Below are 13,645 nucleotides of genomic sequence, written 5' to 3'. Positions count from 1 at the left end.
ATTTTCCCCAATGAACACTGCCCCCTAGCCACTGCTTGTGCCCATAGCTGTTAACTCCCAAGGCAAATAGCATAATCAATCCCATTACACTGTCCAACTCAGAATCAGGGCTTCCTGCAGCTGCTTTTTTAAAAATGACAATACTATATGGGATATTTAACTTATCTATCTTGGCTTCCTCTTCCATCCAGCTTCAGTGTGGACAAAGTGCCTTAACTTCTTCTTGCACCTAAGTCGGAGGAAGGGATACCAAGGCGGTACTTCTGCCCTTGCTGAAGTTGGTAGGAAGGTAAAGGCAAGGAACTTTGGCCTTCATGTTGTCCTCCCTTGTACAGCAAAACTGGCAATGGTGTCTAGCTAGTGACGATCCAAACCTGAACAGCTTGACTGTGGGTGGTTTTTCTCCTCCCTCCCTAGTTACACACAATATTAGGAAACTGACCCTTGCTAATAAAAGCAATATTTGGGTTCTTACCTCTGCTGGGTGGAGGTCAAATTTGCATAAACAGATTAAGTGGCCTATAATCAAGACAACCAACAGCAGTCTGTGGCTAAAATCAACTGGCATTATTAATTCAAGTAGGCCCTGGTTGTTATCCCAAGCAAAAAATAGAACCTAAGCCTTTATTCTTCACACTTCTCTTCCAAGCTCAAGTAGTGCATGAAATGCCCAAATAAATAGCTTTTTATAATTCACACAAATCTTGGCATAATTTCTTACAAGATGAGAAACCTTTGACTTTAAATTAATTTTATCCACTGTTGAGCAAACTCCAGTTTCTCTATTCCATCCTGTTGTTAATTATGCATCAGAGGCAGGGTTGACGACTTCACTGTTGTCGTCATTATAGATTTAGTCTAAGTTATTAAACTGTGCGCTGAACCCTAGTTAGAACCGCACATTTTGAAATGTTATATATGATTTCTTTATTATAAAAGCTGTTTGAATTAACGAGCTGCATTTTCTTCTTCTTCCTGCTTAGGTAAAGCTTTCTCAAATGGATATCTTAATACTAATGACTGCATCAGTGTGTCATGATCTGGATCACCCAGGATATAACAACACGTATGTATCCTTTTTGTGTGTGAGAAGAATGATTAGGAATGTAAAGTACTAGCAGGAAGTGTCCGGTGCTGCCCAGGATAGTGTAATTTGTGAGTTTGGGCCCATCACACACAAAAATTGGGAGAGTCACACCATCTTTGCCCAACATCAAAACATCAATGAAGACTGCTGCCCCCACTTCATGAATTCTCATGTCATATTTGACAGTGATGTTATAAAGAGACGGCTGAACCTATAAATAACAGGTGGACAGACAGACAAACCACTTTCCAAAATTTATAGTAGATATTCGGGCAAATGCAGACCAAAAATAAAACCTGAGAAATTTATTTTGGCATAAACTTTCCTGAGGTAGAGCTACCTTTGACATGCACCTGACAGGGTGGGCTCTGGATCAGAAAAGCTTATGCCACACATTGCTTATGTTTTTAAGGGTACCACACAAAACCCTCCAAGGTTTTGTTACAAGAACAGACTAACACGACTATCCCTTTGGAATTTGTCTCATTTAAAAAAGGCTTCACTTGGATGTGGGAGAGGCTCTCACATCTAGGAGTTCAGAATCCCACAAATTTCAAAATGCCTTCAAACTACAGATGAGCACCTTCCCTTTGGGCTGATTGTGCATTTCTTTCTATGTGTTTCCTTCACACCAGGTACCAAATTAATGCACGGACGGAGCTTGCTGTGCGCTACAATGACATTTCCCCGCTGGAGAACCATCACTGTGCTGTGGCTTTCCAGATCCTTGCGCAGCCAGAATGCAACATTTTGTCCCATGTTGATAAGGAGCAGTTCAAACGGATTAGGCAGGTATGGGTCAGAAAGATGTGGCAAAGTTCCTGTCAATGTGTATTAGTGTCAGAGAGCATCTGCTAATGAAATGCCTGGGCTCAGTCATGAGACATGTGGAGAAAATGTAAAGTACAGTGGTACCTCGGGTTACAAACTTAATTCAATCCGGAGGTCCATTCTCAACCTGAAACCGTTCTTAACCTGAGGCGCGCTTTCACTAATGGGGCCTCCCGCTGCTGCCGTGCCACCAGCGCACGATTTCCGTTCTCATCCTGGGGCAAAGTTTGTAACCCAAGGTACTACTTCCAGGTTAGCAGAGTTTGTAACCCGAAGATTTGTAACCCAAGGTAGCACTGTATAGAGTGCCTATGAGCTTGTCCAGAGTGATTGCCACCATTCAAAACCTTTACAACCAGACCCCCAAAATCTGTAATTAGATCAAATTGATAGGCAGTCTTAAACCTCAGCATCTCTTATTTTGGAAATTAAGCATTGGTTGTGGTTTGAGAAAATAAGCCAAACCTGGTGAAATAAGCACCTCCCATATCATGGTCACAAACTGCTCTTTTAAATTGTGGTGTTCTGGGGTTCTTGTTTTGATTCTTTTTTTAAAAAAAAGGATTATTTTAAAAAATGTACTTATAACTTTCTGTAAAGCTCTGAGAACCTGTTGAATGGCAGGATATAAATAAAATAAAGGATGCGGGTAGCACTGTGGTCTAAATCACTGAGCCTCTTTGGCTTGCCGATTGGAAGGTCATCAGTTCGAATTTGCGTGACAGGGTGAGATCCCATTGCTTTCTCCCAGCTTCTACCAACCTAGGTGTTTGAAAGCACACCAATGCAAGTAGATAAATAGGTACTGCTGCAGCGGGAAGGTAAACAGTGTTTCCATGCACTCTGGTTTCTGTCACAGTGTCCTGTTACGGTAGAAGCAGTTTAGTCTTGCTGGCCACATGACCCAGAAAGCTGTCTGTCGACAAACACCAACTCCCTCGGCCTCAAAGCGAGATGAGCGCCACACCCCATAATTGCCTTTGACTGGACTTAACTGTCCAGGGGTCCTTTACCTCTTATCTATAAATAAAATAAATATCTTTCCCCACCAATTTGAATATCGTATGTGCCTTGATCAAATTGCCTAAGAACACTGATACGTTTTTTCAGTGTTGCAGCTCTTGGTTTTAAACACCAAATGTTTTCATTTTTGTAAAAGCAACCTTGGGACTCCCAATTCTGAATCAGGGGCATAGTAAGGAAGGTCATATCTTTCCCTCCTTGCACCTTGGCCCCAGTCTAGAACACACACAGTAGCTATTAGCTATGGGGAAGGAAACTTAAAAGCCTGACAAATTAAGCCCGCAGGTTTCCCATTGTGTGGCTAAGAGCAGTTCTAGGGAGCATCTGAACTGAGGCTTCTCAATGTGCCTCTCCTTTCCAAAAGACAAAACAAATGTGCAGCTTGGTTTTTATCTCTAGAGTTTTCTCCTGCTCTCCAGCATCTTCCCAGAGTCCAAAAAAAAAGTGTGATAACTTGGTACAAAACTGTTAAATGGGTAAATTGTTGGAGTGGAGAGAAGCATAGGCGAAGTAGTGGCATTTCTACCTTAAGAAATATAAGCGTCTTACAATATTGTGGGTTGGTTTGTTTCACATAGGGGATAATTACATTAATCCTAGCAACAGACATGGCAAGGCACGCTGAAATTTTGGACGCTTTCAAAGAAATACTGGACAAGTTTGACTATTCAAATGAGGAGCATGTGACCCAGGTAAGACAATATTCTCTGTTTTCAGATGTTAAAGGGGGGGACAGGAACAACAGCCTGAGTCAAACAATGCCAGTGTGGAGGCACCAATGTGGGGGTGTCACAGGACATGTCATGTAGCAGGAGTAGAAGCTGAAAGTTCAGTACAAATACAGTACAAATGCACTTTAATAGCAAGAACAGCTTATTTCTGTGTACAGCCACAGCCTACTGCCAGGTTGGAGGTGCCCTTATTTTCAGTGCTGACATCTCACTGAGAAATGAAGGAAATATTGCTCGGTAATAAGTGCGGGTAAACATGGCAGATTTCTTACCACACTGTAAAATGCTCTCCTCCTTTCAGCTAAAGATGGTCCTGATCAAATGCTGTGATATCTCCAATGAAGTTCGCCCAATGGAAGTGGCAGAGCCATGGGTAGACTGCTTATTAGAGGAGTATTTTATGCAGGTAAGGGTACATACACCCAGCGGAACTGCCGTAGTAGTTCATGTTTCAATACAACAGAGCTGGAAGTTATCCAGTAACAAGGCCTGACTTTCTAGTTCCACCAAGATGAAAGACCCTTTCTCAGCAGGGTCTTGAAAGTGTGTCATTCTGATGATGTACTTTGAATAAAAGGGACTGTAATTGACTGTAATTTGTAGCCTAAAAGGGCAATCACAGCCCAGAAATGCAAATGTTAGCAGATTGCTGCCTGTTTTCTCTAACAGGGCTGTTTTTAGGAGTTAACTCAGCATGTAAACCATCTTGAAACCAAACAGGGACAAGGACTTTGTAGAAAATGTCAGCTAAATAAGCAGCACCATGTAGGTTAAGTTTGGATTATTTATATCTGTGACTTTGAACCATTCATGACTAAGCCTATTAGAACTGAAAAGTTGGGTGTTTTTTAAAAGAAAGGCGAAAAGAAAAAGAAAGAAAGCGCTGTGATCATTTCAAAAGGACAATCTCATTAGTGTTGGAAAAAAGCGCCTTATGGTGCCACATCTTTATCATTTCTTACCGGATTTCATTTGGAGATGACTGCAGGAAGTAACAACAACAAAAGTAGCAGTCCACTTGCCCTCTCAAATCCGTCAACACGATGTGTATATACAAGCTGTGGCAGTTGGCATCACACCAAGTAAGGCTTGATCGTGATAGGCAGCACAAAAAGGCAGGTCTATTACTTCTTGATTTAACATGTTCCCAGTGTGGAAAATTTAAAATACAGCCAAAAAAGCCATTGAATAATAGCAGAAAGAGGAAAAGATGAAAGAATGTTCACTTCATTCATTTGCAGAGCAATCCTACACTGTGTTCAGTGGGCCTTATTTCCAGATAAGTGTGTTTAGGGTGCACATAATCTTCAATGCTGAGAACCCCCAGAAGATGTCTCTGCCACCCTCCCACTTTTTTTCTAATGCCCCAAATTTCTGTAGGTCTGAAAATCTTTCGGCTGCATCTTTCAAATATAAAAAATCTTTAAAATAATACAGCATAAACAGGTCACACATAATAACCAATTATATCATTCCAAATTGGATAAATATTGACCATTGGTTTGAATTTGCTTAATGTATTGCTACACTTTGTCCTAGAGTGACCGGGAAAAGTCCGAAGGCCTTCCGGTGGCCCCTTTCATGGACCGAGACAAAGTGACCAAACCTACAGCACAGATAGGCTTCCTGAAGTTTGTTCTTATCCCAATGTTTGAAACTGTAACAAAGGTAAGGTCAAAGAAGTTGATTGATCAAAAGCCCTTGGATCAAGTGCATTTTCTCATAGCTTTTTTGAGGGGTGCAAGAACCCCAAATACACTTTAATTGCACAACCTGGATTTGCTGGTATGCCACTGAAACCCACCCACAAAAAAACTGTTTAGAAACACCCAATGTGATTAGCAATCATCTCATAGGTGTTTACAAGCAAAATACAACTTGAAGGGATGGAAGGCTATATCTTCCAGTACCAGCTGCAAATCCACCACAAGGAAAAACTTGTCATTAGCAAGCATAGGAGTGGGGGGGGGGGGCAGTACTAACATTCCAGGCTTTTAATAACTCATTTATACAATGCTAGCATGCTGAATTTTTCTCATTTCAAAACACATAGTTATTGGAAACCAATTTTAGTTTACGTTTCTTGCTTTGTTTTAGCTTTTTCCAGAGGTTGAAGAAGTATTGCTCCAACCACTTTGGGAATCTAGGGATCGCTATGAGGAGCTGAAGCAAATAGAGGATGCTGTGAAAGAGGTAAGGCAAGCTTCTGTTTGTGGGATTAACAAGGACAACTGCAGAGGCTGAAAAGGCAACACCCAGACTCCCTTAGATGAATCAGGATTTTGAGGTTTGGCTTGCAAGAATTCTCCTAATACAACACATTTTTATATGCCATTTTCACAAATATATGCATTTTTGCACATACTTGCCCAACTATATGCATTTTTGTGTGCATTATTTGTTTCAAGAAATGCTATACAAAATTCATATAAGTGCAAATTTTATAGAAGTGCAAATTTTGAAGGATAGCTGTGCTTCAGTCACATATTGTGCAAACTGGTAGGTTTGTGTTAAATCCTAACCAAATCAAATTTCTTCCCATCCCTATGTCCAAATAAGTATGTAGGAGTACAGCCTTAATAGTAAGTTGAGGAACAGGTCTAATGTAATGGGAACTTTTGAACCAAAGGGTATAGCTGATTCTGGCTGTGAATACACCACAGAACACGAGAAGCTTTTCTAACTTCACTTACAACTGTGCTTGATAAAACAGGCTTTGTGATTTTCACGCTGAAGCAAAGATTCCTACATTCTTATGTGTAGTGCTATAATGCCCTCTGGAAGGAAGCCACCACAGGTTCCCTTCGATGCCAATAAAACAGGGATGTACAAATTTCATGAATTAATTGGTTCATTTAAGCATAGTAGCATAGCACTTCTGGTAATAAGGCAACTAATAGGAAAATGATGCATGCAAAGCAGAACACATGCGGAGCAAATTATAGCTCTCCTTTGTCAAGTGCTTGTGGCTCCTGCTGAGGCAGTCAAATGGCCTTTGGCTCGCAGTGGCAAAGAATGAAGACAGAGTAGTCCTTCTGAGTGGCAGAGAGTAAGCTAGCCACTGACAGACAAGCCTGCTTTTAGTTTTTCAGCATTGGCCCCAAATGATGCCCAATGTTTCATCTTGTAATCTTTTCACTATGGGCTTTTCATTCTCCTAGCTTTATTGATCTGGCTTCCTTCCAAGTTAGATTTTTATAGCGATCATGTTCCATTTCTTCCCATCTCACGAGAGCTCTATGAGATCTTACCAGAAGGTACTGCCACACAACTCCAGTAAGGCTTCAGCAGTGGGGCAGGAGACAGGGGCAGCAGCTTCCCGTTTTGCCTCGGGTAGAAGAGCTTGGATTTGATATCCTGCTTTATCACTACCCTAAGGAGTCTCAAAGCGGCTAACAATCTCTTTTTCCCTTCCTCCCCCACAACAAACACTCTGTGAGGTGAGTGGGGCTGAGAGACTTCAAAGAAGTGTGACTAGCCCAAGGTCACCCAGCAGCTGCATATGGAGGAGCGGAGATGGGAACCCGGTTCCCCAGATTACGAGACTACCGCTCTTAACCACTACACCACACTGGCTCTCTTGGGTAGCAAAACGGGATGGGCCACCCCTACTCAAAAGGCAGCTCACACTCTCATGCATTCCCCACTGGTGCCTGCGTGTGTTGGGTTCCCAGAGGAAACTAACAACCAGAGAGAAAAATAATGGTTCCTGTACACCCACCACTGATGCTGCAGATCCTATGGGGCACATTGTAAGGAAACTCCACTGAAATGAACAGATTTCATGCACTGATGATGATCATATTTGCGGGGTTGTGCCAATGACTCGGTGGCTGCTATATTGACAAATCAGATGCCTCATGACTGCCATTGTTAATTATTCCATTCTACTCTTAACTAGTTACAGAAGAAGAAGAACGAAAGTTTGGCAATTGGAAGCAAGGAGAAGTGAAAAGCAAAGGCAAGGCACATCAGGGTAATTATCCCTCTTTAAAGGATACTTTCACATTAAGAAACATGGTGACAACATTTAAAACATTATATAGAAAATTGCCAATGGCATGAGGTGTTTTCAGCAAAAAGTTTGATAAAATCCAGCTAATTTCTCTGCAATATATTGAACGTATGCTTGTGAAAAACAAAATAAAATAGAATTGTAATGCATTTTTGACCAATTATTTATACAATATAAAACCAGTAATGAAAAGCAGAGAGAGAGAGAGAGCGCCCTCTCGAGTTGTTAGGAGAGTCCTAGTCCCCTTACAGAACTACAATTACCAGAGTTCCCTAAGAAAAGGGATTGATTGTTAAAGCACTCTGAGAATTGTAACCCCGTGAGGCAAATAAAGGTCTCTCAACAACTTCCAGCAGCCTTAACAAACTACAGCTTCCATAATTCCCTGTGGGAAGCTATGGCTCTTTAAAGTGGTCTCTTAGTGCTTTAAACGTATGGTGTAAATGTGGCCAAATAGGGATTAACACAGTTGCTGTGCGTGTGGCTTAAAAGATGTGCTGAATCAGCACGTCTGAGCCCTGCCAAAAATTATTCTGAGTGGATGAGACCTCATTCTTTGGGCCTAACAATGTTTGTATTTTAATTCCAGCATTATAATGGACACAAAGATCCTTTAGAGGTTTGCCAAGTCTAGCTAAGCATCATGGGATTACACAGGACTGACGGAGGATGAGACTGAACAGCTGACACTGCCACAAGCACTTTTTCCAAGTTCCTTTTTTATATAAAAAAAGAACCGTAGTATTTATCCTTATGGATGCAGACAATAAGGAATCTCTGCTGTTGTACATTTTTTTAAAGAAAAAGTAATCTTCTAAATAATATATTCTTATACCAAAAAATGGCTGCTGTAATTATTCTCTTTTTAAGATTTTATATGTCTTCTTCTTCTTCTTTTTTTAACTGCTTCTGGTTGTCATATGGAGATGTATTGGGGAAAATTGTACTTTTTAAGCTTTGTTTTAGAAATCTTTTAAAATGTAGTGTTGTGTAGCGTTAAAGTAACAACAATTTATCTCAATATGTCTGTGTACGATTTAGAAGTGTCACCTTGCCGAGGGATTTGACAAAACCAATAGCAAGCTGAGAAGCTTAATGTTCTCTTCTCTGGTCAGCAACTATTGGCCAGGAAAACCCTTCAGGAGGGAGGGCAAAATGATAGCCCAGTCGCCCTAGTCCCTCTCTGCATATGCTGTTCCCCCTTTTGTTTTTGGATCAGTAACTGAGGAGTACAGATGATGGTCCTTTAGAGAGACAAATATGGCCTACAGGTTTCCAGTTACCTTATCCCTGAGCACTGAGAGAATTGAAAAGGCCCCCAAGTACGTTATGAACATGAAGCAGTTCCTGTTGCCAAAGCTTGACAGGTCTAGCACTGTAAACTGCTTGGATAGGAACTCAAATTTCAGACGAACCAGAACTAAGCTAATCTGTGTTCCTTCTTGGAAGAGTGGAGTGATATTTTCACAAGTTTTTTTTATTTTACTTTATTTACATTTCCTGCATCATGTTCTGGTTTAATGAATGGGGCATCTCAACTAATCAGCTAACCGAAAACTCTGATAAACTGACATTATATTTGCCTACACATGCATTGGCAAGAATCTAGTCTAGATTTGACTAGATGCTATGTACAACTGAGATTTGTTTAATGGCTCTATAATTATTATATTTTTCTGTGGAGAATATACCATACACCCAGTGCCTGAGAAGGGTCTGTGATGGTGAAGGACTACTGGCATGTGTTTTCCATGCTTACAGTTTGAGATTCAGTCTCTGAAACCTCCACAATTAAAAGCGTTTTGAGATGTAGAGCTAGGAAAAACTTTTGCATGTGGCCTTCAAGACCTACTTGGGCAGATTAATACAGCACTTAAATTCACATGGCAGCTTTTATTGGACAAAAGCTGGCAGCCATTTTGCTTGGATGGGAATTGCTAAAGTTAATGCTGACAGTGTGCCCTTTTAATACTGAACAATGAGAGTTTGGGACCAACGTATCCAACTGAAATGGGCATGGGTTGTTGCTCCCAGGTTACAGAAAGGAACGTTGGGCATGAAGAAACTACAGTGGTACCTCAGTTTAAGAACTGTCCTGTTTACAAACGATTCAGTTTACGAACTCTGCAAAACTGTAAATAGTGTCCAGGTTTGCGAGCTTTACCTCAATCTAAGAACGGAATCCGAACGGTGGAAGGGCACCAGCGGTGGGAGGCCTCATTAGGGAAGTGTGCCTCAGTTTATGAATGGTTTCGGATTAAGAACGGACTTCCAGAACGGATTAAGTTCGTAAACTGAGGCACCACTGTAATCTGGTTTGTGCAAGGTCCCCTAGAAAGCCTATGGCAGGGACAGGACTTAAGTGCCAGCAACTTGGGTGCCCTGAGCATTCACATTCAGACCCACAGAAGGATTGTTGTGCAAAAAAGAGGACTGGGGAATCCTACATCTAGTGAAATTTCCCCTTCTATTCTCTTAGTTCTCCCAAAGTCTAGAGACACACCAGTATTCAAGTATGAGCCAAGGGAGATATCCTTTGGTGCAACTTATGGTCTTGTATGCCTTCCACAGCATCCTGTTGGAAATGTACATGAAAGTAAAGCACAAGACGCAAAATGAAAGGTGTGGCTTAAGAAAGATGCCTTGGATTTGCTCTGGGAGAAATGTAAGAAATCCCGTTGCACCTCTATGTACTATTCATGTACCTATGTATATGTTTTAAATGGAGTATGCACTGTAATTTCTACATATGCTTTTGTTAGGTTGCTTTTAAAGTGAGTTTATAAATCTAGAGTAATGCATAAGGAAGGCGTTGCCATCCAAGGAAGCTCGTGTCTCTGTTTGAAGGGCACATGTACCCAAGCCATATGCCTGTGAGCTGCAGAGCTGCTTTCTGAGTCTCAGTTTGGATTTTAAAAGAAATTGTGTAGGTGGGTGCTCAGACTTTCTTCCATGCAAAACAGGAGATATCTTGCTAACACTCAGGCTTCCCTTACCAAAGGATCTCAGTGACTAACACCTAGCTCTCCAGCACTGAATAATAACCGTGCCACCTTTAAGTGTGACAAAACATTTTGGAACAGCAAACCTTTACTCTTGTATTGTTTGTGTGTAGATGTTTTTTTCTTGCTGATGATAGCTCTCCAATATGTATTTTGGGAGATGGTCCATTACTGCATTTTGATCCATTTCTGTTGACCAGAAATACTGTTCGGCCTGCTCTGAAATCCACATGGGATGTGGACAGGCATCCTTAACCAGAGCTAGTAACTTTCTAAGCATTCTTCTTCCTGAGTCACACAACTGAAGAAGCAAGCCGCAGATGAAATCTCTCTAGTTTATTACATGCTGTTTGAAGGCACCTGTTCATTGAGTGAACAAAATTTATTACTCCAAACTGTTGTAATTTCTTTTTCAAACAGAAGTAGAATAAATCTGATATTGTCTTCAGCATGGTTGTATTCCTGACATTTGTCAAATGTCCCTGAACTACTGCTATTGTCATCCCAGTATACAAATCAATGTATGTGGAGAGGAGGAACTTGGGACTTCAGATCATTAGCTCAGACTTAGTGCACAGTGGGGAATTAGCTATCCAAACAAAAATCCAGAGCTGAGAATCAAAGAAAACACAGTTTATTACAAAGCAGAAAGATTGGTTACTGTTCGTGTTGTTACAAAAATAAGACGTTGGTTATTCCAGTTGAACAAGCAGTTCTGGCATTACATCTACCAAGTGGTAGAGATTGGATGGATCTAATGTCAAGTATAAAGAGAGAGAGAGAGAGAGAGAGAGAGAGAGAGAGAGAGAGAAGTACAAAAGGTGCCAGACAGACATGCATGGAGCTGATTAAAGAGGGGAGTTGGAATGCAAATACTACATACTGCAGTGCCTTGTGAGCACCTGCATGAGAGCTAAAAGGAAAGACAGAGGGAGGGAAAGAGAAGCTGAAGCACAAATATCACTTATTCCAAGGAAGTAGGTGGCCTTCCACCCTACCAGTTCAGTGGGCAGTAGCTCCCACGGGCTTCTAGTACAGTAGAAATAAAATTACCGTACTTTTCCATGTATAAGCAATGTTTTTTTTACTGTAAAATAATGTTCAAAATGAGGGGGACGTCTTATACATGGATAGTGCAGATGGGGAATGAGCGATTGGTTGCAGCCGCTAGCAGGAGCTTGTCAGCGGCGATTGTGTGTATGATTGGTGGCTGCAGCAAGGGCTGCTGTGGATTGGCTGCTGCTGTGGCAATTGGGCTGATTATTGGTGGCTGCAGCAAGGGCTGCTGTGGATTAACTACTGCTGTGGCAATTGGGCAATCCCCCCCCCAAAACTGAAAAAAACTGGGCACTCCCTGTGACATTAACATATGAAAGTGCTGGAGGTGAAATAGTTAAACAGGTTACCCAATCAGAACCCAGGGGGGTGGAGTCAGAGGGACTATAAAACCAGCTCTGGGAGGGGTGAAGAGAGTTCGTTGGGAGGTTGGTTGGAGTGGGAGTGAATTGGGATAGAGTCTGTGGGTAGGTTGAGTTAGTGTAGCGAAATAAGCTGAGTCAGGAACTAGGAAGACAAGTAAATATCTGAGAGGTGGTTTAGTGTGTGGGAGCAGGTAGCGGAAGTTATAGGTCTGGATAGGCACCCCATGATTGTAATGGACCGATACAGTTTATGAAACCACACGCTTGTTAAACTGCAATAAATAAACAGAAGTTTATGTTCCAATTTAACCCTGACTGGACTCAGTATTGTACCAGGTAGGGCCTGGGTGGTGGCAGCGAGAAATAAGGTGGTGGCACAGGGATCAATAGATGGTGAAGCGTCCGGGTGCTGTGTGATCACTCCCAATCCAACCTTTTTGCTCAACAACTCTGGGCCATCTCCCCCCATTTCTTAAATTGGAGGCCCCCAAAATAGGGGTTGTCTTATACACGGGGGCACGTTATACATGAAAAAAATACAACAAGTACAACTACTCTTGTCCCTTAGCGAAAAGGTATGCGTGCCCACAAGAGAGCCATGGAAGTCTCTTACAAACAGGGCTCATTTACTTGGGTCCCAGTTTGCAGTATGACTTGGTTGGATTTGGTTGACATTTTCCTTAATGGGGAAACATTAGAACCTGTCAAGTGGAGAGAAGTGACAGCTGTAGGCTGTGTAAGTGGCTTAATTGGGATTTCTTCCATTAATGCCCTTAGCAGACCCAATAGTGCTCCTAGCAATCATAAGGTGGCATGTAAAACATATTCACACAATTTAGTGTCACAGTAGCATGAAGAGGCCAAACAATATTTTCTCATTTCTATAATTTCAGTTCTAACCCCCCCCCCTTTGTTTTTTTAATGGATAATGCAGCTCTGCTTAAAGAAGGTTGATTTGCTTCCCAAATGAATAAGCTGATTATATCATATTATAGTGCACTTGTGTAGACAGAACTGTCAATCTGTCAGCTTGTCATCAGACTCTTATAATCTTAACTGTTGAATAGTTTGTAGCTGAGCACTAATAATGGCTTTCCCCCTCACTGAAATATCTGCATCTTAAAAAGGTTGTGCAACAAGCTATCAACAGGCAAGCTTCAAAGTTTGATATACACATTTTTGCTATCGTTTTCCCCTAATACAAAGCATTTCTAAATTATATGTGCATTTTTGTACACATGGGTAGGAGAATTACATCACAAAATTCAGAGAAATAAAAAATTTGAAGGATAGTTGCATTTTGGCTTGCATATTGGTCCAAATTAGAGAAGCGTGAATTTTGTAGTTTCTTATTAACATTAAATTTCTTGCCTATCACTACTGTCAGCTGTCTCCTGCTGCTGTTTTCTGTAGATGCAATAGAGGCGGTGAAGAAAGTCGTCTTCACCGTTGCTATCCCCACTTGGTAGGCTCGACATTGAGCTCCAACCCGTGCCCAGTCAGCTTCAGAATGAGTTATCCTCCACAGGCTCTCT

General features: G+C 41.5%; 1 protein-coding gene and 2 long non-coding RNA genes across 9 annotated transcripts in view; 2 read left to right on the top strand and 1 right to left on the bottom strand.

Annotated features, from left to right (window-relative positions):
• Window positions 1-11,137, top strand: part of PDE9A (phosphodiesterase 9A) — a 66,418-nt gene extending 55,281 nt beyond the window's left edge. For all 7 annotated transcript variants that reach the window (XM_083500476.1, XM_083500478.1, XM_083500477.1 and 4 more), the window contains 8 exons: window positions 984-1,066; window positions 1,723-1,879; window positions 3,520-3,633; window positions 3,974-4,078; window positions 5,212-5,340; window positions 5,770-5,865; window positions 7,574-7,648; window positions 8,277-11,137. In XM_083500476.1, the coding sequence (XP_083356602.1) occupies window positions 984-1,066; window positions 1,723-1,879; window positions 3,520-3,633; window positions 3,974-4,078; window positions 5,212-5,340; window positions 5,770-5,865; window positions 7,574-7,624 (735 nt within the window). In that variant the 3' untranslated portion in view covers window positions 7,625-7,648; window positions 8,277-11,137. The remainder of the gene's footprint in view (window positions 1-983; window positions 1,067-1,722; window positions 1,880-3,519; window positions 3,634-3,973; window positions 4,079-5,211; window positions 5,341-5,769; window positions 5,866-7,573; window positions 7,649-8,276) is intronic.
• Window positions 1-13,645, bottom strand: part of LOC310705720 — a 55,596-nt gene that overhangs the window by 13,263 nt on the left and 28,688 nt on the right. The window lies entirely within an intron of this gene.
• On the top strand, window positions 11,494-12,419 carry LOC310705719. The gene is made up of 2 exons (XR_014525463.1): window positions 11,494-12,119; window positions 12,174-12,419. It is a non-coding gene; the product is annotated as an uncharacterized lncRNA (long non-coding RNA).

The sequence above is a fragment of the Podarcis liolepis genome (genome assembly GCF_965112155.1).
Source record: "Podarcis liolepis genome assembly, chromosome: 4".
Classification (NCBI taxonomy): domain Eukaryota; kingdom Metazoa; phylum Chordata; class Lepidosauria; order Squamata; family Lacertidae; genus Podarcis; species Podarcis liolepis.
Note: the sequence above shows the minus strand (reverse complement) of the source record. Positions and strands in the feature narration are given on the sequence as shown.